Source organism: Anopheles coluzzii, chromosome X (assembly GCF_943734685.1).
Source record: "Anopheles coluzzii chromosome X, AcolN3, whole genome shotgun sequence".
In the NCBI taxonomy this organism is placed as follows: Eukaryota; Metazoa; Arthropoda; class Insecta; order Diptera; family Culicidae; genus Anopheles; species Anopheles coluzzii.
This window is the reverse complement of record NC_064669.1, coordinates 14,514,093-14,538,626: the sequence shown is the minus strand read 5'-3', so window position 1 is coordinate 14,538,626 and position 24,534 is coordinate 14,514,093. Positions and strand designations below refer to the sequence as shown.

Genomic DNA, 24,534 nt, shown 5'->3' with positions numbered 1-24,534 from the left:
CGAAACATTTCTGATAGCGGGCGTCGTACCACCTGCATACCTTGCTGGATCGATTGCAACAACCAGCTGGTTGTTTTATTGCATCTCACTTTCATCAGCTCGTGCGCCATTTCCCGATCACGAATCTACCTCACCAAAAAAAAACAAAATAAAGCTAAAATTCATACAATCAGCGAAAAGCGCTCTCCGATCCGATCGCATTGGTTCGTTTGATTGATGTTGATCTGACAGCGCGCGCTTGTTTGTTTGCGGCGATAATTTCGATTCCGGCGATGACCTTTCATGCCGGGCTGGTCTGACCTGACCGATGGGTTTATCATTAGCCGCCGCCAGGCCTGCCGCACAGCCAGGTCAGGGGTCCACTTTTTGATCAGCGGCAGTGGTTTAGGATCGGGTCACGGGGAGGGCCTGATCGGGCGAAGGTCCAATCTCCCAGATAGTGATCGCACGCGCAGAAAGCGTGTGGAGTTTGTGGGGAGAAAGCGAACGCTACGGGTGGGAGAGGGAGGGGGTCCTCATCAGCAGACTCATCGTTAATGTTTAAGCTTTAATGGTTGCCATTTTATGCATGCTGGAGGCTTTGCTGCGTCTGGACGCCAGCCAACAAGCGCCACTGGGAGCGCCCTCAAGACATTGGGACCTCGACAGTTGTCTACTTCAGAAAGTCATCAAAACTCAACTCACAAACCATTTAGTACATTGAGGTAGAAGATAAGACTGAAGTAGATCTCCAGTCGAACGACTAAGAAGGTTAAGCTGTCGGAATCTTCAAATACATGAAACTCTCGAACGCGATCCAGAGAGACGAGAGAACCTCTATTCCTAGTCAGAGGACGCATCTTGATTCCGGTAAGCTGGCGAAAGTTGCGCAGAATTGATGCCGAGCACTTAGGCGTATCTCAGTCCTACGCGCTATGAGACGTCATCAAACGATGCCCATCAAACCTTCGCATGCATCTGCGGTGATAGAGCAATCATCTGTGTTTTAATTGTATTTTTTTATTCCACCCTAACATTGTCGTGAAGTTGTTGTGCTATCCGATTTGCGTGTAATTGCAGCCAGCTTTGCGGTTTTGGCTTTATGCTAATTTCCCTACCGTATACTGTCTCTGGTCGATTCGAGCTGATGGTCAACGGGCGCCAACGGTTAATTAAAATGTCGTTGTAAATGGTCAGCTCCGGGACGCCCATTACGGGGAAGACGTGGAGTTTGCCATTAAGCTCACCTGCGGCATTCTCAATGCTGGTGCGGTCCTCTCCACCCTTTGCGAAAGGGAAAGTTCAATAAACCCTCCACCGGCGGGAAGGAGTAACTCTAACGCGGGAATTTAATTACCCAATGGATTGCTTGTTTTTTACGTTTCTTGTTCATCGCCCCTATCTACCCAGAAAGATAGGTTGAACTTAGGCTAGGTTTTTCTAACCAAAAGGCCTCAATCTGCTTGATGAAAGTCGCACACAAATTCTTCTAATGGACCTTTTTCTGTGGTTACTCAACCCGTACCTGCACCTTCTGAGTTTTCCGCTTTCTTTTCCTTGCCCTGCCCAAACGCCTGGATGACGACGAAAGACACGAGCACCATGAGGAACCGACGATCTTTTGGCAACGTCACTGTAAGGCTTGGAAGCGAGCAGGGCAAGGCACACAGCAAAATAATCATAAAAAAACTGCTTGCTTATCGGATTCTCATATTCAATCATTCCCGGTGCTTTGCTCGACTACTCTGTTTGCTACGGTTCATCGGATCGAGGTTTCGCGATAGGCGTATGCATCAAGCTGAAATGATCCGCGACCGGTTCGGATGTTGAAGATGGTAGTTCCTACGCACTTGTGTAGGCACTTAAAAGCCATGTGTCGGATGTTGGATGCACTGATGTACCGATACCGAGCATGTCAATGTCTCATGTACATGACGTCAACGCTAATCGATATTTCTAGAAGGTCGTTTTTTATTCTCCAAGATATTTTGAAATCGAACGTGTACGAGCAGCTCTTGCTTGGAAGGTCCTCCGATGTACTAAAAAAATAAATAACCTCACCCGAACCAAAAACTCGAACCACAAAAGTGTTGTCGGTGTTTTCTCACCGTATCACTTATGTATCACTCACAACCTTTCCAGCAGCGGGACCAAAAAAATAACATGACACATCCCACGTGGCGAAACACTGTCGCCTTTTTGTGTAAACTGTGTGTGGTTTATTTTCACATGTCATAAAAGTGACAAATATTGTCAGACCAACCCTTTCGTGCCCAACCGGCTGCATCGAAGCCGGGGCCTGTCCCGTTTCAGCTTGGTTCTGTTCGACGCTTCCGCGGTGGCTAGAAAACGCCTTAGCAGCCCTCGATCCATTGCCTAAACTGGCGTGTAATCCTTTTGCCCCTTTGGTGATCCCTTTTTTATTTTTTTTTATTTTTTGTCGACCGTCACCGGTACGCACGGTTCCTGTGGTTAATGCATCAAACAGCACACGCACACAAACACATACGCAGCTATGAAAATACCGTTCAATCATCACTTCACCACAGCGTCACCTCACGTTAGACGCCGTACCGTGCTGTATACATGTCAGCACCTTTTCGCTGTGTCACGGGTGCAGGTCTATCAGCAGGTTTTTCTTATCCTACTAAAAGGGCGAACATTTTTTTTATGTTTTTTGCTACGGCCCACAATGCGGGGAGGTTTTTTCTATGTTGAAAACGGATCTGAAGCGGATGGAAAATTCGCACAATCGCTATCAACCTGACACTGAAGACAATGTATTTTTTTGTTGTGCTTGTTGTTTTAGGGATAGAGCTCAGAAATAGATTCCAACGCGCATTAAAGCTGAGGTTAATGGTCGGTAATCGTTAAAACAATCATCAAAAACGGTTGCGTAGCAAGCGAGACGATACTGTTCGTTACAAAAATGCTTTAGAACGGAGCAGCGCGATAGTTTAATGGTACAAGCGCCCGGCCCTTACAAAACCGGACGCTGGTCGAACCCCCATTCCCGTCGCCGCCGTGTGTCGCGTTGGTTACGTAATAGAAATTATGGCAGTGTCTTTAATGATGACAAGCAAAGTGAAGAGGATGATAAAGTAACTTAAAGATGGTGGACTTTCATAATAGATACTTAGTATACATAAATAGAGATACATTGAACCCGACAACAGAAACCTATCATATTTGTGAGATTGTGTAATTAAAATCATTTGCCCAGTCCCAGGAATGTTTAATGCGAAAGTTATTGCTTTTAATATGATAGTAAACGCTTTCAGCATCGGGGGCTACTCAATACAAATCTTCCTTTCAATATTCGCGCCCCCATGTCAACGAAATATGCTCTTCTGCATTTATTTCCTCCTCTCTGATCGATACACCCTTTACACCAGCACTAATAGCCGTCGGCAGAAGCATGCTCGAAGGGGGGAAAAGGGTATGCTCTCTCGCCCCAACAGCACCCCAAGTTGTGTGCAACTGTGTGAGAGACGCCCCTCAAAATCATCGTGTGATACTGGTGGTAAAAACGCTCAAAACTTGTAATAATAATAACAATAATCATAAACAATTTATTGGTACCTGTGCACCGTTGGGAAGACCGCGCGCAAACTGCAAACCAGCCAGCCAGTCAAGCCACTCCAAGAACGGGCCACATGACAAGACAGTTCGGATCCCGAACGGGAAAGGGGCGCAACAACAACAAAAAAGAAAACAAAAAAGTACTGACTAGTGTGACTTAAATCACGTGTAAGTGAGTGTGTTTGGAGCAATTTCAATAAATTAAATTAAAGCTTTATGAGAAAATTTCACACCAGCGCACACCAGTCCCAAAATGGCACTAATTTGAAGGGACGCACGGAGCAAGACAGAGAAGGAAAGTGAGAGAGCCTCCCCATCTTCACCAATGGCGAGAGAGGGACGCAAAAAAGAAAGTGTCACTGCTGTTGGGCGCCCGTCTCTACAGGTAACGCATCCGCGCGTGAAAGGTGGTGGTGGTAGTAGCTGTGTGTTTTTTTTTATTTTGATCATTTTTGAGGTTTCTGCTGGCTCTTACTGCTGAATGTTAGGGTGCAATAGTACGTACGTGCGAGGATCCCTTCAGAAACGGGGTGAAGGGAAGGAATGGAGCGATTAAAATGGTGATGAAGAAGAGACTTTTACAATCGATACAAATATATCGCTTGTCACCATAAATGGAGCTTCATTTTTCTTGTTCTTTTGGCGGTGCAAGGATCCCACCGTCTGCCTCTTCATGCCCCCTCTGGTTCCTTTTCTCCACCTTTTCCTTGGGACTCCACACTGCAGTGGTCGGCAAAGAGGGTTCTACAGTTTGACAAATATCACAGCAGTTTAATGCGTTATAGCTTCTTAAGCAAATAAAATGCAAAAGATTAACTTACGTGCGCCACGGTAGTCCTATTTCAGTGGTACGAAGAACAAACTAGAAAGTACTCCACATGTTCACAACCGCAATGCAAGAATTAATTGTTTTGTATGTGCTACCCGAACAATACGCGGTATGCAAATAACGCCAATGATATTCCAAAACGCCAATAGAAAACTGAAAAATTTGCCCAAAAGCATAAACACATCATATTCAATCTTACGATTTCAAATTTGATGATTTTTTGGCGTTTCTGTGTAACTTAAGCGTTCGATATTTACCGGCTACTGTTTCTCGTAGAGCAAAATTTAAAAGAGAGTTTATTTCACGTAATCCACCTATACTTATAAACAAATCGTTTTTTACTTATAAACTTCTTTAATTATAAACTGTTTTACACGCTCATTTTCCTAATGAGATAAGCACTTTGATTATTCATTTCATGTTGCCCATTTTGGACATCGTGCTGGCAGTTTGGACAATTTTTTTGGTGTGAGCTACATTCAAAGCAGTCTTTGAAAATAAGGGGTAGAGGTAGAGCACGGCACCGACTGGCGAATAAATTATTATTTTTTCGCTAAAACTTTCGCATTATTCATCGTGAAATTGGTGATATTTGATGGAAAAAATTGTCGTATTATCATGTCACCATACGCTTGATTGTATCATACTGCCAAAAATCAACGTGTTCCTAGTTTCAACATTATTTAAAGCAAAAAAAAAAACACTTCTGTACCGTGCACTTTTAAAATTCCAAACGGGTTGTAACTAATTGTGCAACTAAACAATCTTTACTAGAAACCACACTTTTATTTGTTTACTGCTCTGGTTCTCTTAATCACGATACCTGACGAACTTTGAAGTTCAAAAACTGCCAAAAATATTAAACTGCATACATTTTATTTAGTGTTTTGGAAAAAACGTAAAGAAATGGTGTAAAACTTTGTGTCTGAATAACAAATGAGCATATTTTTCTTTTAAATTTGTGTTTTGAGACAGTTTTTACACGTGTTTGCATAATATCACGTTTTAGTTACCCAGTCGAAAACAGGTACACTACCGAAAACTGGTACAATTACTCTACAAACATTTTATAAGCAGTTTGAACACAAATATCGTAACGTCAGAGTTTGACTAACCGAGCCAGATTCACACAAACCAAAACAAAAAAGTCGATCTCACAAAGTAGTTCGACTCTGGAATAAAAAATAATAAAAATTCCGTATGATCCTTGTCTGAAAAGTATAGCAATAAGTTTATCTGAAAGCATTTCTACAATTGATCACTTGATATCTTCAACATCTAGTATTGCTATATTGTTTGGTCTTCTTTTCTTTCCACTCGTTTGCCAATCCCTGCCTTACGTTCTGTTTTCTGTGGCTATTATTTTTGTGTACTTCCTCCTGTGCGAATCTCCTCCTCATTTATTTCGGTTTTATTGCTGCTCCTACTGGCACCACACCCTTTGCGCTCCCTCATTTCCCTTTTCGTCACCGTTAGATGGGTTCGGCCTAGGTCAGCTTTGCTTCGTCGCCGCCGCCTTCCGCCACGTTACGTTAGTGACGATCCTTCCGCCAAGTTACGACAATTTAATGTCTCTTTATTTTTATTTATTTTTTGTTTCAAAGACAAAAATTTCCGCCAAACCCGATTGGCTCACATAAGCTGTCGATAAGGGAGGGAGGGGGCGCATTTCGATGGGTGCCTTCAAAGCTGCGCCATCCTCCAGCAGTAGGTAAGCGAAGGCAATGATGGAGCGGAGAAGGAAAAAAATAGAAAGAACCCCGCGTCCAATCGCAGCGAAATGGCTTGCCATGGATTTGGCCAGGTCGAGCAGCACGGCAAGTCCTTTTCGGCGAGTCGGAAAGCGACTAATTGGGAGCCGGGTTTGATGAGAGCGGTTCCGAGGCAGTGCGCGCGATGCCACGGAACCGGATCGGTCGTAAAGCGCGCCCCCGGGACCGGCCTTTCAAAAGAGTCGATAAGAACATCGCGTCACGAGCCACGTAATTAGGCATTTTATTTCCCGGCCTTCCGAACGCCTTCCCGCCAATCTGAAGCAACAGCAAAAAAAAAATAAAATGAACGAGGAAAAAATGGGAAAGGAGAAAATTAAAAGGATTTTGGAAACATTGTTGAGTGACTGGTATGTCATATGGGCTGCCACTTCTTAAATGTCAAACATCGTTCGTACTTAAAGAGCTGGCCTGGAAGCCGTCAAGCAATTAATGCGTCATGGCGTATCTGGGGGAGAGACATCGCCGAAGTCATCAAGATCTTCGCCGAAAGGGAGGTAGCGTCCAAGGACCTGCCTTTGTTTAATCGACATCTTCACCATCGATAGAATCGCAGAATCGATGATTCTGCGTTTGATAAGAGCCTCACACACCCGTTCCAAACCATTGCTCCAAACAATGCTTCCATGAGGCATTTTTATGATGTCCCTGCAATGGAGGACAACGAAATTAGAGAGAGAGAGGCATGGCAGCCGCACTTTGACCTACATACAGTGTTTTCCTATCGAAGGGCACGGCAGAATAAAACAAACTCATAATAGAAATCCCCGAACAGGCGGAAAAGGACATACCGATCTCGGCCAGCTTGCCGACTGAACATTCCCCTTCAGACGTCTATTACGCAGAAGAACACAGCTCCTCAGTGTTCTTCGGTGAAAATGTGGCTGAGACGCCTCTAGGGTAGAGTTTTTCGCTGCAGCGTTTCGATTGATTCTGAAAAATCATTCCTCCCGCCCTGTGTGTGTGTGTGTCGTGGTCCACTGGACGCTTTATTAGTTTATTTTTATTCACTGCCCTCCACCCTCGATACAATCATACATACACTTCTTCGCTGTATGGTTGGAATCCTTGAACGGTCCTCTCCTTTCTCATTCCCCACGGCGAAAGAGAGATATCAGCAGGATTCGAATCGGATTAATGAATAAGCTTGCGTGCTGAACAGCTTCCACCGTACCATCGCGCCTGTTTCTTCCAGGCCCTAGGTAGCAGATGGAGACGTTCGGAATGTTGCCCGTACCGTTCCGGAATCACCTCCCGGAGGAAAACGTTGTCGTTGTCGTCGTTGTCTGTATGTCCCACAACCCCCTCCCCCCCTACTCCCAAACAGGGAGGAGCCGTAATTGAAACTATGACTTGGCCGTTTTAGTACGCGCAAGAAACTTCCCTCTGTGGGGGCGATGGTGGATCGTTCCGGGTCGTTACGCTTCATTCGTCTCGATTCCGTTGGGCGGAGGCGGCCATGTTTTGTTGCGCTCCTGCAAGAATGTGCCGTGGGCAGAATGTGGTGCACGTGGAGGCGATAGTTGGTACCGCTCAAACTGCACACGCAACGGATAAGGATAAAATGATAAACAGCAAGCCGGTAGGATAGAAGGAGGAAGCGTGTTTCTTTCAATCCCCACTCGTTGGAGCACTCTCCGGAGCCGCTTCAGCGCTTTACAGCAGCGCCCACGACGTCATACCCGATCGGCGACCGAAGTGAGACTTTATTTCTGACAATAATCAACCCAAATATGTGCTGGGAACGGGAAAACGTTTGTTTCACCTTCTTGTTTTTGATCCATTATAAGTGTTTTTGTTGTTGTTGTTGTTGCATGCTTTGCTTTTATCCTCCCTCGGTCCGTGCGGTTGTCTTGATTTCTTGCCGACCATTGTCCACACCCGATGACCCGTTTTCTGGAACGCACGACCGGGAACCGTCTGGAACGAGGAGCGAAACCAAACTTAATCATCTGTAACATCGACATCACAATAATGAGGTGACACACTCGCTGTTTGTGTATCTGGCCAACAGGGGCGTTTTAGATATGGCCTCCCTGTATCGTCTTTCTAGGTCGGAACTATATCGCTTCCAGGAGCAACTTTTGTCCTCGAAGTTGTGGAGTCGCTCGGACGCCCGGTTTACGTCTTGCGATGCAGCGTGACCGAGCTGGCACCGACACCGGTTTGGTGTTGTGTGTGTGTGTGTGTGTGTGTGTGTGTGTGTGTGTGTGTGTGTGTGTGTGTGTGTGTGTGTGTGTGTGTGTGTGTGTGTGTGTGTGTGTGTGTGTGTGTGTGTGTGTGTGTGTGTGTGTGTGTGTGTGTGTGTGTTTCACTATTAAATTGCTTCCTGTGTTCAACAAGCTTCAGATCTCACACGCCCCGGAGACGCCCGCTTGCAAATCCTACTCACTCGAGCTGTAAAGCCTTAATATCCCATGGGCAGGATACTCGGGCGCACACACTCAATATCCAAGCAGACGGAATAAACCACCGACAAGGTCTCGGTTAGTTCTGATCTGATTCTTCTCTTCCCGGCACGGCTACCCCAGTCCAGCCAACATTGTTTGTTAGCCGACTAGCTCCTACACCCGTTATTGTCCCCCTGTCGATAGGGTAAAGCGGGCTAGCAAGATTCAGGAAATTCCGCCTCGGTCTCGGAACTGAAAGCGAGTCGCTGTGCCTGATGGATTCGACCGTGGATTAATTTATCAGCAAACTTAAACACTGTTTCCAAACATCAGTCACTCCTCCTGCTCCTTCCTACGGCTCCAGCAAGCTTGTGCCTTTGTCGGTGCCAGAATTTGGAGCCACCGTGTCGCTATTATTCATGCTGTTGCCTTCCCACGCACCTTCAGTACGTCAGCGCGCGCAACATGCCAACAGTACGGCCGGTGATCCTCGTGTCGCTGCAGGGCTTTTGTGTCCCCTCGGGGTGGGATTTTGGCGCTTGCGGCGCTTCCCCTCCAGCACTCCGATCCAGATTAACCGATCCGCTCGGTGGGATTAGGGCCTCCATCGTGAGCGATGTGCGGCAACCGTTGCGTTAGCGGTTCTTGGCTTGGAGTTGGCAAAGGCCCTAGTCTCGAGTTTTCCATTGTGTGACAAGCTCCAGTGTATGCGGTGGTTGGCGCGTTACAGCCTGCTCTGGATCATCTACCTTTTTATTTCCAAAATACTATTTGATCCTGTTCGGTGCTACGGCAAAGCACCCGTGGAATGAGATAAAAAGGTTCATCCTCCTTCCCATACTTACACATACTGTACGCACACGTTCTCGATCCCCGTGTACCGCCCGTGGTACAGGTGCTTACTGACTGTTCCGTCGATTGACTTTATCACACTTCACCTTTTCAGCTTCGATCCTTGCTAAATCGAAGGGAAACGAGGAGGGTGGGGAAGGAGTAGGGAGCGAGCTGTTTGTGTGACGGCCCCGGGCTCGACAAGTTGTTTTTTTGAGTTTTGTTTTTCCTTTTGCCAGCAACCCTTTTGCCCAAAACACCGGCAAGCTTTTCCCAACTCGGCCCCAGAAACCTGCGTCCCTTTCTCTTTCTATCGCACTCGGAAGCATCTCATTCAATGCATCGGAGCGCACTTTCCGTACGAACTTTTTGTCTTTCTCTCTCTCTCTCTCCCCTTCAGCGAGTGTCTTTACGCTTTGCTCTCACTCCCACACGGCTACGCCAAAATCTCCAAGCAATTCTGCATCGGAATCCTTTCCGCTCTGCCGTGTGGGTATTCGTTTCGCTCTCTCTCTCTCTCTCTCTCTCTCTCTCTCTCTCTCTCTCTCACACGCACGCTAGCGGATCCTCTCTATCGATCATTTTCTCTCTCTTTTTCTCATGCTCTTGCCTTACGCATTGTGTGTACCTTTCGGGGCGCACAATCAACCGCACACACAGTGCGTTGCTGGATTCCATCGCGCTTCCATCTCTTCCTCACACACCCGGTACCATCACTCGCACTCTCTCCCTTTCGCTCGCTCGCTCGCTCGCTCTTGAATCGGACGCTTCTCTTCTGCCGGCCCGCACGGTATGCACAAGAATCGAAGCGAAGCGGGAACAAAAAAACGCGCCACACTCGCCGCGTGTGCTGCCGCTGCTGATGTCGACCATCGTCGGGGTTGATGGGCAGCTGGTCGGTTAGCGAAAATTCAGTTGATTATCATCCGCGTTAGAGTTCACATCTTGCCTACACACCGCCCCCGGCGAGAGAAGACGATCCCCTTTCAGTGCGTCCCCCCTTCCAACCTGCCCGAACGTCCCCGGTGTCCTGTGTTGCTTCCCCGACTCAGCCCCACTCCACCACCTACTCACCCAACAGCAGAGGAGTGGGGGGCACGTAAGAACGCTTCCGCTTTTCCCGCGCGCGTGTTCGTGTGTGTGTTGGCTTCCGGTAGTGGCGGCCGACCCGTTTTGCCAGTCAGTTTTTTTTATGTTTTTGTTTGCCGGTAACACGCGGGAAAATCTTCGCGGGGAAATTCCCAGGCAGGCCGGGAAACAACAACAGCAGCAACAACAACAACTACAACAAAGAAGTGCAAGTGGATTGCCGGAAGTGTGAAAAACTTTGGCAACAGACAAAACCCGCGTACGACCCGATTCGATTTCGTGTTTTGATTAAATTTTGGGATTGTTTTTGTTTTTCGCAGGGAGAGTGCTCCTTGGGCAGTTTTAATTGGAAGTTGTTTTTATTATTATTATTTTTTAAACTAACCGTCTAAATCCTTTTCGTGTGAATGGTTAACTGTTGAAGGCTAGTTGTTGTGCTGTGTACGTGTGAACCAAATTTGAACATCAAAACCAGGTTGGGATAAAATTTTAATTAAAGAACGAAACCATCAATTACGTACCGAAATCAACCCAATCGAGCTAACGATTTGACGCGCTCAGGTGCGAATGAGTGTTTGCAGGGGCGGGTGTTAGGCGCTGGTTTGCTGTGGCAAGGGTGAAGGTCAATCTGTCATTCCCGCTAGCCCTTCCCAAGATAACCCGCGCGACCAACCAGATCCGCGTTAATTAGGCCCGGGATGCTCCTGCCGAGACATTTGTCCCGAGCATCCTCCCCCGCCCCAAAAGCATCAATCTTGGAAGGGAGCACGATTAACATCTCACTCCCAAGCAACAGCAACCACAACAACAACAAACAAACAAAATCGAGCAATACAGAAGCAAATGGAAAAACCACCTCAAATCTCTGCCCCAAAGCCTCAAATTAGCCCGGGTCCATAAAAGGGTTACAGTGCCTGGGTTTCCCGGGTACATCGGCCGGGGAAGTTCAGCTAACATAAATCAAACCCTTTTAAGGATGCTCGACTTATGCAAAAAAAAAAAAAAAAAAAACCCCTGAGCGGACTGTTTGCCCACTTTGTGGCGTTTAGACGTCGCGCGCGCTTGATGAGCTCCATTTGGTGCAGCGATTAAAAAGCAATTTCCCCCTTTTTCGGGCCTTGGTTCCCGGCGGTTTGCCCTTCGGCGGTGTCGTTGCTGCTCTGGGAGCTCCTGCGCGTTTCAAAGGGAAGCATCTCCGACGCTGCTGCAGGGAAATGACGTCCTACTGCTTGATTGGGTGTAATTTAGTTGTCAGTTCGATCAAATTCGACACAAAACCGTCCCAATACATCCATCAAGCGGGCGCGCGCACAACGGAAAGCTACGCAATCGCCTACCATTCCAGCGATCTTCCTCATCAGGCAGCCGCTGCCAGAGGCATCCCTGGACGCAATGTCGCCAAAAATCCAGCCAGCGCAACACACACGCGTACCGTACCGTACTCGATGTGCCGCACTCGCCCAACGCATTCCGGGGGCGACTTAATGGGCGACGGCGCGCGTCACACATTCCAGCGTTCGGTGCGGCGCGGTAGATTTGCGTTTCGAGCTGTTTTGCTCGAAGACAATGTTGCCATCCCGGGCACGATAATTGGCCACCCTGAAAGCTATTTTTTTTCTTCAGAGGTTTTCGAATGGACACGACATGCGGCTCAGGAAGAATTGCAATAAAAAAACATTTCTTCAACATTCACACGTTTTCGGCAGCGGCACGTGAGTTTTGGGGAGTAGAAGAAGCTACACACAACAACCAAAAACCTCACCGAAACTCTCGAAACATCAACCAACTCCGATGGGTAGGCTTCTAGTGTCAACTCGTACCCACATACACACACAGACAGCCGTCACCCGTCAAATGGGGAACCATCGCTTTTTGGATGCCGTTTTTGCCTTAATTAGCCCTCTAACGACGGCGCTGACAGCGCGGGAAAGAGCCTCTTAGAGTGTGTGTGTGTGTGTGCAAAGGTATAATGAGCCTTCTTCGAGACTATGCTGACTGTGGTGGGTGTGGGCCTACAACGATTGAAACCTTCGGGGCAATTATTTCACCTTTTTGAACCGGCCCGAGGTGAGGCAATCGATCGAAACCGAATGCAAATCAAAACGATGAAATAGCGACACCCACGCTAGTAGAGCGCAGTGGTCGCATGTGCAAGAGCGGTGACGTTCTCGCTACGCTGTGGAGCCGCTTGTTCACAGCCCGCGTCGGGTGGGGGAGAGAAATGATTAAAAAGCTTTTATTAACTTAACAAATGATGAAAGATCATTGTTTTTCTGCAATGTGATGCTCTCTCTTGCAAGTGCTATTTCGTGATTTTCTACATTTCTTCTCGCAGTCTGTGCTTTTATCAGTTTTGTGTGGGTATAAAATATTGCATCTGTTTTTTTTTTTCAAACCCACGCCCTAAACAAAGGCCCCGCGTTGTTTGAAGGTGGTGATGTGCTCTTAAACGGGAGGCATTTTTCGGCTCTTCGAAAGATGAAAGAAAGGTGCACGCACTCAGCACACACACACACACACACACGCACGGGGGCTATTGAAAATAAGCAGAGAGCTCTGATGCAGTTTGCCCCCAATGCCCCCTTCAACCGCGCTGTATGTCTCGTTCGCGCTCTTTTGTTTATAACTTGAGCGCCTCGGCAGAGATGCACCCGAGTGGCATGTCAGTGTCAGATCATTAAAAAAAATAATGAAACGCTCACTCACACAAACACACTAGCGAACTCATAAGATCAGCGGGCCACACAAAATGACTATCGAGGAACGCAATCTTCAAAGCCACGATCTCGCTTAAATTGCACTTCACGGCGATGGTGTTTCCCATTCCCGTCCCAAACAGCCCCCCACAGCGGCTGCCCCTTTTTCTGCCAACTGGGTGAAGAGACGAAGCAACAACAACAAAACTGCTCCAAAATATCGCCAGAAAGGTATAAAATTTTTAATAATCGTAAAAATCTTTTCCCTTTCTGCACCGGCCCGAGGGCGCTTAAACTGCGCGCGCTGTGCGGGAATGCAAACGCCCGCCCGATTATTATCATCGGCCCGAACTTCACCGGCACGTCTATGAGCTTGCTGAAAGGCGTGAACTTAATTTCGAACCTCGGACACACATAAAAAAAATCACAAAAAAAAAGACACACAAGTACGCCAACCATTAAAAACACTGCCAAACGCCTGGCCGCCTGACGGTACCTGTTTGTGATGCATCGGGCCCCTGTGTGCTCCCGGTCCCTGGTCAGGGCACGGTACGCCCGTGTTTAACAAATCAATTTTCGAAGCTCGTCAACGTCCCCGTTGCGCGTTCGTCGCTTGCAGCTATTTCACTTGCGGTTTGCACCCGTTTGCGCATTTCGCTCGCAGTGCGCTGGCGGACATCATTCGGGAACCACCGTTTCCCAAAACCACGCGATCAACATGCGCACGGTGCACCGCATTTTCGCGACATGTAGGTAAAATGTCGGCGCCGATGAGGCAGATGAGAGATTTCGATTTCGAGGCACCACGATGTTTGTGCGGCTGTTTGGAAGAAAGTTTGAAACCGCATCGTGTAAGCGAAGGCCCGCGCCCGTGTCTGTTTATTCACGGAGTGTCGGGTGCGGGCGGCAAAGCGAGGCGCACAAAGAAGGGGGTGGAGCATTTTGCATTTGGATGAAAAACGCACCCATGCACCCGCGCACTTGTGCGCGTGTGTGTGCCTGTGAAGAAAATAAGCAACGATGCTTGACGACGGATGAGCAAAGCGTTTCGAAGTTAACGCATCGCGCCGGAAATATGTTCTGTTTGCTTACCATCCAAACGCCACTCCATCGCTCCCACGCCCCCCCCCCCCCCCGCCCTCGCATGGCGCTATTGCACTCGAATGCAAATAGTGCAGCCAGTGGGGGCCAGTGGGTCAAGCTGGCAGAAAGGAGAACGAGCGGCAGCAATGAAACAAAACAGTAGCAAATGCCTTCTCGGTTGCCACCCCAAAGACCCACCCACCCCATCTTTCAGCATGTTTTCTTTGCCAAAACCGAGCGGGTGGGGAGGGGGGTAGGTTGGATGGGGAGCAGAAATTTATGTTAATTTATTCATTAATAAATTTCGACACTCATACACCTGCGAGTCGGTGAGAAAGCGTGCGTGCCAGAGCATGCATGCAAAACAGCGTGAGACGCGGTTGGGTGGGGAGGGGGCAGGCCGCGGAGCAGAGAGAGGCATTGTAGAGCATTTGAAACAAAAACAAACACACATACATATACACACACACACACACACACGCATCAAACAAGTGTAGGGATTATCCTACGCATTTCCAAACACGAAAATGTTAAATTGAACAACGAAACGAAAAGTTTTGCACAGCGTACACAAGGGGGAGGTAAAATATTGCGATTGTTTTTGTTTTTTTAATCTGTCTGTTACCTTTCATTTTTTGTTATTTTATCTTTTCTCGCGGTTTGTGCATCAATACGTTTTTTTTCTTCTTTTTGTAACATTTTGAAGAAATGCACTTGCTACTCCTCGAAGGATGCGTGAGCAGGCGGACGTTTCGCATTAAATTTTTATGTGACACTAAACGCTGCAACCGCTGACAACCGTGGACGGAATGGGAAGAACATAAGAGCGTGCGCTCGTGCAAAAAAAAAAAATGAAATAAAACAAACCGGATTACGACAAGTGTAGTATGAGCGGTGTTAAATTAAGGGTGTAAGAGTGCCTGTTGTGGCAAGTGCGAGAATCGTAAATTTGATTTTTTTTTTTATGACACCAAGCTTTGGGCAAGTGTTGCTGAAATTAAGTTACCAGCTTGTGGTGGTTGCAGTAGTTCTAGGGTCCAACGGCATTGTTGTAAATTTTGCAAATAATCGTGGGGTTATCCATACATTACGTATCGAAAGGAAAAGTACCATCCTGCGTCGGGGATGTTAAAATTGGAGACTGGCGCACGAGAATACCAAAAAAAGGAATAGATTTGTTGGTGTCGTAATTTTTGGATGAGCCACCGCCTTTATGTTTGAGCTAAAATTACTTGTCGACTTGTGGCGGAAGCGGACGGCAAATGCGATCCAATCGAGCGGTTCCGTGGAGCGAGCACTGAGACTAACGACATCGATACTGAGATATTTATTACCGATGACCTACTCTTTCAGATTGCTATCTAACCTCCCCCTTCTTAGCAAGTGCATCGGAAATGAAACGCTCTGGCCAACACGGACAAATGCTCCAATTAAGAGCGGTGCCACGCACGCAACAGTGAGCGCCATACAGCTCGATCTTTCACGCTGGCGTTTGTTTAATTTGAAGCGCTGAAGTCATTGGCAATGCCTGCGCTTAAGTCATCAGCCTTCAACAGACGCTTAGCTGTTGGGGTTTTGTTGCTCAGCAGATGAGGGTGGTGACATACAAAGGCAGGCAGCACAAAACCCGGCTTCGATCTGTTTCCACACCCATCGGCCACGCCACACATTCGAGTGCGTTTGGACGGCCTGACACGGACGAGTCGGGCCGTTCGATGATCCGGCTCGGCACACTTCACAGCCTCTCGAGTGAAAAGTCCTCACTCCAGTGCCGAAAACTCCACCCCCCCCCCTCCCCGCGGCGACACTACAGTTCCATTAGCCTGGAGAGGGCCCTTCATTAGAAGGGTGCGCCTTAGTTTTTGACGCGAACTGTAACATGTGCCGCCCCGGTACGCTCACTCGCACTGAAAAGCACTCTTTCGCGCAGTGCCAAGTGCAGCTGTCTCTTGGCTCGAGTGATGTTGCATTCGGACACTCGTCCCCACTTTCCATCGCGACGGCGATGGCTGCCTGATAGCTCGCTGGGTAACGGGAATTACGGCGCGCTGATATCGACTGCTGTCCATCCATCTGTTACTGCCCTTTCCGGATCCTTACTGGGCGCGGCAAATGGCTCTCGCCACACGTCGGACACCTTCATTCGAGTGCTCCTTTCGTGCGGCTGTTTGGAAGGGAACACTCCAAATGGATTACTTTTCGAATGTTTAGCACAGTGGACGCTCGCAAAAAGAGTTTAATCCGTTCCAGTGTCTCACTTGCTATACGGGAAACTCCTTTTCTTTTAATTTGTATGAATAGTGCAATAATCGGTTTCAGCACCGCAGATGGGCTGGCACAAAGGGCATATATGCATTTCAAAAATTAAAAATGTCATCATAATACTAATAACTGGAATAATATTTGTAGTTCATTATTTAATTTCCCCATTTTTATACATCAATTTTCTTGAAAAAAAAAACAGACTAATGGTCGATTATTTTAGTCTTTTCTTTATTATTTCCTAGAAATTACCAAATCGCATAGAGCCTAAATTTCGTCCAAATGGCGATTACGGACATAGCGATTACGAAGGAAACAGCATTAGTGACACGTGAGACGATTTGCGACTCTTGTTTCTATGAACTCGGGTTTCCTCAGTTTTTCGATTTAGTCGTTCCATATTTGTATTATTTTGCGATGGGATTCATAAAAGCACATTACAAAAACATCACTTCAGGTCCGCTACGATGGTTCAATGCGAAAGTTCGTCCGCTTTTTTCATTCCAACTTCACTTGGATGCTTGGGATCAAATCTTCTCTCCGAATTTTGAAGAAAAAGAATGCACCAGGATATGAAAATGGATCAGGCAATGGAGTTGAATCGAAAAATTTAGACATTTCGTGAGATGGTTGATCAGTTTTTGGAACCTTTATTTTTTTTCGCCAAAAAAGAACCATTTCTTTTTCTTACTTACTTACTTATCCGGCGCTACAAACGCTTTGCGGCCTGCTTCAGGAGTGCCCAAAACCGTTCACGGTCTCGCGCCTTCGTCTGCCAATCCCTTATCCCATCCTTAACGGCAGACGCCTCCTCGCCATCTTGCCACCTGAGTTTGGGCCAACCACGCCTCCTCTGTCCTTGTGGACGGCCTAAAAAGACTTTACGGACTGGGATGTCCGTTTCCATGCGTACACCATGATCAGTCCACCGGAGCCTGGCGCTTGGTACTCTGCGCGACAGTGAGGTCGCCGTACATCTCGTATAGCTCGTCATTATAGCGGGTCCTCCATTGTGCTTCCACACATACGGGGCCAAGTATCCTTCTGAGCATCTTCCTCTCGAACGCGGCTAAGAGGGTTTCGTCAGATTTGGTCAGTGTCCATGTCTCAGAGGCGTATGTGAGTACCGTCACTATATAGGTGCTATATAGTCCCAGCTTCGTTCGACGCAACAGATCCTTTGAGGTGAACTGATTTTTCAGGCTGTAGAATGACCGGTTGGCAGCCAGTATTTTTGCGTGTAGCTCAACTATCATGCTATTGTCGTTGCTGACCTTTAGCCCAAGATAGGTCAATTCTGGGACGACTTCAAAAGTGCGTTCACCTATCAGTACGTCACGCCTATGTAGGTTTGGATTATTTTGGTAGGGTAGGCAGCTAATGTTGCCACCATCAGTTTGGTCTTTGCCTCGTTAATCTGCAATCCGAGGTTCTCTGTCGCCTGCTCGATACCTTGGTAGGCTTCTGCTACATAGGAGAGCCCCCGACCAATGATGTCCAGTATCTGGATTGACATATAGAAAATGGTTCCCGTAGTTTCCTCCCACGAGTCGCGGATGTCCCTCTCTAGCGCCAAGTTGAAAGATCTTTTTCTAGTAGATCTAAAAATGTCTGCAAAAAACACTCATCATTTGTGCAAAACGCAATAATACGACACATCTGCTTGCAATCGCTTTAGCTTTAACTATTCTTAGAATCGACACTCTCATCTGTCTGAGCGAAAAGCAAAAATTAATAAATGCTTAATGTTAACCGATCGTGATCTGAATTCACATCGGCACTAAAGAAGTGTATCAAGATCACTAATTAAATTAGCTCGCTATGCAAAGTTTTACTCCTTGAGAGAGATATTTTTTGTAGGATTAAAATTTTCTCGCTATAAGGGGTACTCGTTATGAGGGGTTCCACTGTATTTTGGACGGGGTTTCACAACTCATTTTTTAAGAAATGATTTTATCAATTCAAATACGCAATCGAATCGGGTCGTAAAACCGGTTTTTTTTGTAAAATTTTTGGGTTAGTTTAAGAGTGAAGTGCGCGTGTTTGTTTCGCTATGCGTATGTGCCAACTGTCGATAAGATGTGCAACATCCGGGCACTAGTGCTCCAGAAAGCATCCACCTCCACCACCACGACCAACACCATCAACCAACCGGTCAACTAACAATCAACAGTGCGAACAGTGGAAATGTCCTCGCTGATACGGGCCCTGTCCTGGCCCCTGATCTCGCAGTCGCAGGGTGGCGGCGGTGGACCGGGCGGCCCCGGCGGTCCCGGCAGCCCGCTCGACGGCCTGGACGGACTGGGCAACGGGGCCGGCCATTGCAAGAAAAATGGCGGCATTCCACCGTCGCCCACCTTCCAGCAGCTGATGGCGGCCCGGCGGTTGCTCTGTCGGCGGTACTACCCGGAGGGTGGCTGGGGCTGGGTGGTGATCGTGGTCGGCATACTGGTGCACACGATGACCCACGGGCTGCAGCTTAGCTACGGGCCGCTGATGGCGAACGTGATGCGCTACTTCGGCAAACCGTTCACTGACACAGGTAAGAGAGTGTGTGAGAGAGAGATGTTGATAGAGACGGGAGACATGAGGTGTTGGAATTTGTCCCAATACCGTTTCGAGTGCGCTACTTAGAGGTATTTCAGTAAGTGCTGGCGCCATCCGTCCACGACCCTTTTTCGTATCCATCGAGACTTGCCATCGATCGATCATCGTCATGGCGACCTATTAACCCTTGCACTAATCCATTTGTTCGAATAAAAGCCGTCGCGTTTAGCCGTCAGCTCGCAAATGGTTCTGTGCCAAGCGTAAGCCGCCACATAAAGGTGATCGATGATCGCTCAACAGAAATGAGCTACCATTACCGTTACGTCCCCGGGCCTGCAATTCTTGCAGGTGTAATAAGACGTCCAACCCGTGCATTACCCACACGTTCGCAATCACACACCAGCCGTATCTGGCAGCTGAAATCAAACCCCGAAAGCAATCGACGTCCTAACTCAACCATTCTGCTGCGCTATTCGATAGCTTCTGGGATGCAATTATCCGCTACCGTCTGTGGGCGGGCCTTATCATCTACTTATTACCGATAGCTTCTATAACACCCAAGCATTACACCTCGCTTGATGGCACCTTGCTCGTTCCTGTGTCTTCTCTTTTACCCCTTCCCTTTTCTTTACGATTGGAAAGATTCCACACTCGACTCGGAATCGAAACTGAAATGTGATCTGACGACAAGGGTGCGCAACACATCGGGCCCCAGACACGCTTGCAGCATTCATTCTAATCCCGTAATGGCCCCGTCTGGCTGGCTCATGGGTACATGGACATCCTGCAACCACCCACTCACACACACACACACACACACACACACACATGCACAGTACCGAAGTAATCGCGCTCAAACCTTCATTGCAGAATGTACCTTTTTTGCGCGGCAGGAACGCGAGCGCTGCGAGCGATGGAACATAACCGCCCCGCTGTAAGAGGATAAATTTGAATTTATGAACGGTTCTTATGGTGTGTTTACTTTTTGCTCCAGCTCTGCTCGTGCTCTCGCTACCCCTTAAGCGCCTGGCGACAATTGCAGCCGGGTCCAGTCATTAGAGGGTGGAGAAAGTTTTCGAAAACCAGCATGACAACGAGCAGCAGCAGCAGCAGCAGCATATTTGGTCGCGGTGCGTGTGCCACGCGGCGCCGCAAACTGTCGGTACGTGCCCGAGGACCGCGTCCGTGTGACGTGATTGTGACACATTTGGGCGCACACGCACGTAGGAACGTTTTGTCCCGTTTGGCGGAGGTGTGAAGCTGGTTCGTTGGGAGATAGCGAATATAATTGCTGGATAAAAATTTCTTTTAAAAAAAAGCAGTGTCCACATATATTGTGACATCTCTCGCAGTGGGACCAAACTTCTGAAGCTGAAGACGAGACATCATCCAAGCTTCAAATGCTTCAAACAGATTATTGGAAAGCATCCCGCAAAACGGCCGGCGGACTGTGACTTGTCGGGAAAATCAGAGTCCTCTGACGAGCTTTTTACACTACCCAAGCGAGACTCTGAAGTTGCGGTAAGGGTACCGGCCTGTGGAAGGGAAAACTTTTCCGACGCGGCAAACTGTGTAATACCCCCTGATTTAATCCAGACTTGCACTTGCTTCGATTTGGACGCAATGTTTGCCCATAGCGATGCTGCAATGGTTCGGAAAACAGATCTTCATCCCTGTTGCCCTTTTCCATACCACAGATGTATCATGTTCGTTCGGGCGCGGGAATCTTTCCCTCGGAATAAGGAGTAATCTGCAGAAATCTTCAAACAAAAGATCTCACTAGGCTGCCGCCTGAGCGTGCTCTCCCGTGCTGTCTTGGCGTACTTGAACGAATTTGATGCACCGAATGGCACCCGGGCTGTGGACGGTACAAATGTGTTATTGTGCGATTGTCTTCCAGTTAAATTGTTGGTGCGCGTCCTTCGCCGACGTCGCTGTAACAAAGATTCTCTCCAGTTCTTGGGTGCCGTGTTTCGGTGGGCGCTAAGAAATCACAACATGACATGGCGAGGAGCGAGAGGTGCCATTGATGACATGCTCTGACCCAGCACGTGTACAACTTTGTCAACTTCCCCCCCCCCCCCCGCCCTGGACCAATCCCTGGAGCTCTCTCCCTGGGAGGCGTCGCGGGCATTCCGTTTACTTTCCGGATTGCGGCCGGAGGCATCCATGTTCGCTTGTAGCCTCGGCAAACAAACGATTTCGCTTTTTTCCAGGGATTTTTTTTGTCTTGCGTTTCTGTCGACGACAAGGGGCAACACTTCGCCCTCATCCCAGGTCCTGCCGAACGAACGATCAGGAATGAAGTGGTCGTTTAGTCGCTTTAGTTGAGCATCGGTATCGGTTACTGTTATGATGTGTGTCTGTGTGGTACGTTTAGCTTTCGGGTTTTATGAGTTTAGTCGTTTTGTTTGACTATGTTGTCCTATCTCCCCGCAGACACTTTGCAGATATTTGCGCCCTCCCCCCATAAGCAGCGTTGAGAGCTTGACTGACGAATGGTGTGTTTCCTCTTGAGAGCTGCCCCGTTTAGAAGGGTCATAATAAAACGCAATAACCTCTCCAAGACATGTTGCTGCTGCTCTGCGCTATCTAAATACAAGAATCATCGTAGTGCGGTCAATGCGGCCACAAACTACTCCACTCGCAGGCCGCGTACATGTCGAATTTACGCACCAACGAATCAATATTCGTAAACTGATCCTCTGCAGCACCGCCAGCTCATCTGGGCCAGTGGCTTCTGTTGCTTCGCGTCTGCTGCTAGGTGCTGACGCTAACTCCTCGGAGCCGTCAGTTTGACCACGGCTCTGCGCAATACCCGTATGTTCGGTCGCCTCTGGGTGGTGTTTTTTTTATTTGACTCCACCTCTAGGATGATTTAGATCTAGGGAAGGTTTCCCGCTGGGTGTTCCACACAGCAGCTGCGTGCTGGTTGTGGACTTTTTGCTGTGCTTTTGCCTTTGCGGCGCTCTCGGCGGCTTTACCACTTATGGAATGGCTCACGGTCGAAAGCCGTGTGATTATTGGAGCAGATTAGATGTGTTTCGAAGTTTTATTGTCAACAAAATCGCAGAGTTTATTTTGCCGCCCCGTTGGGAATATGCTTTGACAACGGTGGACAGCAGCAAACTCCGCGTTAGAGGCCGAACCGGGGATACGCGACCAGACTGGTGCGTGGTTTTGCGGGATGCCCAGCATCAAGGTGTTTGGATGTGGTTTCGGATTTCACGGAGCTACCGCAGCAGATGCCAATCGTACCACCTGCTGTGTTTGGCGGAATCCGGAGACTGCTCGGATTGTTTTACACCGTTTTGTGGTGCTTTTGGTGACGATTAGAGAGCGTTTGACAGCACTGTCACCACAAATCAGTTTAGAATCGGGAGCTGGCAGTTCATTGTAAGCCAGCAATGTCTGGTGATACAGTTACTTTGAAGCTCCTCTATTTTCACACTCTTGCCCTCATTTACATCAGAGTATGTACATATACATTACAGAGCTTTTAACAACAACTTTGAATGGTCCATAACGAAGGTTAGTCAAGAAATTGCGACATTTTATTTCAAAAAATTTACATCTACTTGACTTCAGTGATGATTGCCAGAATTGTAGATATATCAAATTGAATAAATTTGAATGGAATTGAGGCAAATTTGTATAGTAATTTAAAGTAACAAACTTTAAAAAAATGTACGCAATTGAATGCTTATCTTGACATTCGGAGTTCAAAACATTGTTATATAATACAATCATTGAATTATAATTGACTTCAGTTTGAAGTTTAAAATTATCACGATTGCCATGTGTTGACTAACAGCGTTGCAGCTCTAATGGATTATGGTATATACAACTGTTTTGCGGGTAAGAGAAGAGGTTTTATAGTTTATTTCATACATTCATTATATTTGTATTTTTATGGAATTGACATGAAGCCTAGACACGTTCGTCGTGACAAGAAAGACATTGTAATGCAATGAAGTACATCATCCAAACAATTGATGTAGATATACTAAAATAAATAAATATATTTAAAAAAATATATGCATTTGCTTTGTGGCTTAAAATTCTACAGAAAGATGATGCAACTTCGCGATAAACATCCAACGCTTAAGATTATTTTCATTTTATTTTTCAACCAAACAACCAGTCACTGCCGCAGCTTTTGTCCTTTTAAAAAAACATGACCATACCACCCCCATATTGCCACAGTTAATGTCCTATTGCTAATTCACAACTTTCCGCTACGTCACCGTCTAATAAATAGCCCAAAACGATGACCCGAAAATAGGGAAAAAACACTCAATCTTTCAAGCTACTTCCCATTCGCTCTAGCTTTTGATCTCCTATCATGCCGACGCTTCATTGCCCAATCATCTGCGTCCCGGGAATAATCTGCATCCCAAACCAGCTCGCCCGCACACCTACGCCGCTAGCTAGGAAAAAAGAAACGCAACGTAACGGAAACGCACTTCCGGTCGCAGCTTTTGCGCGCGGAATGCCGAGCGCTTGATTGAAGCATGCAAAAGCCCAACCTCATCGTACTTCAATTGTTGACTCCAAGCCAGCCACGGAAGCCGCCCAGCAAAGTGGAAGAAACAAAGCATATTTTAATCATCCCAAGCGAACCATCATGCCCTGATCATGCACACCACTTTATCTGTGCCAAAAAAAAATACGATCCTTCCCCCAATCAATCATTTTGCTCATAAATCACACACACTGGGCGCGTCTCCGCCGCTGGTCGTTTCCAAAATAGCTGGAAGTGAGAACGGTAGCAGCGAAGAAGCGATTCACGTTCGTTTTCGGCAAAAGGATGTGTTCAGATAGGTTGGGAAAAGAAATAAACTCCCGTTCTCACCCGCCTTACATCCCACCAAGCACACGAGCTTGCAATAAAACTGACACACTAGCTATCGCGCGAGTCCAACGAGAAATCCATCATGACCCTTACAACTCCCCCGTACCGCCTCCGTAATCAGTTTGATTGGTGCACGCGGTATCCGGTTCGAAGGACCAAATCGGCAATGTGACAACGGATGAAACACTTTTATTGCCCTTCTTACGCTAGGGACATAAGAGAATCTGTGTATGTGTGTGTGTGTGTGAGAGAGAGAGAGAGAAAGAGGTTTGGAGCTGATGACGCGGTCATCGTTGATCTAGTTTTTATTGGAGATTTCCACTTTCCGCGCGACACTGCAGTGTACGGTAGGGTCTCAGGTTCCGAAAGACGCAGCGCAAGCAAAAATTTTGCGAAATGACGAATTGCACCGAGGGTCACCGAGGCCCGGTCTCAGGACGCGCGGTGTGCTGCAGTTCGCACCACTAGACACGTTTGATCGATAGGTTTGTCGAGATTTTATTGACCTGATCATCAATCCCTCTTCCCGGCTGGGGACGGACCAGGCTGCCAGTGGGCCAACGCTTGTGTTGGAACCTTTTCGTATACGGTATCAGGACCTAAGCGTGGTGTCAAGCGT

The 24,534-nt window shown here is 47.5% G+C and overlaps 1 protein-coding gene across 6 annotated transcripts in view; it reads left to right on the top strand.

Moving 5' to 3' along the window:
* Window positions 1-24,534, top strand: part of LOC120952554 (monocarboxylate transporter 12-like) — a 126,349-nt gene that overhangs the window by 41,575 nt on the left and 60,240 nt on the right. Inside the window, exons 1-2 of one of the 6 annotated variants that reach the window (XM_040372049.2) lie at window positions 9,986-10,482; window positions 18,535-19,055. The exons of 3 other annotated variants lie outside the window; for them this stretch is intronic. In XM_040372049.2, coding sequence (XP_040227983.2) covers window positions 18,701-19,055 — 355 coding nt within the window. In that variant the 5' untranslated portion in view covers window positions 9,986-10,482; window positions 18,535-18,700. Of the gene's footprint in view, window positions 1-9,985; window positions 10,732-10,779; window positions 10,948-18,534; window positions 19,056-24,534 lie in introns of those variants that run through there. 2 more of the 6 variants (XM_040372033.2, XM_040372056.2) reach the window with 2 other exon arrangements.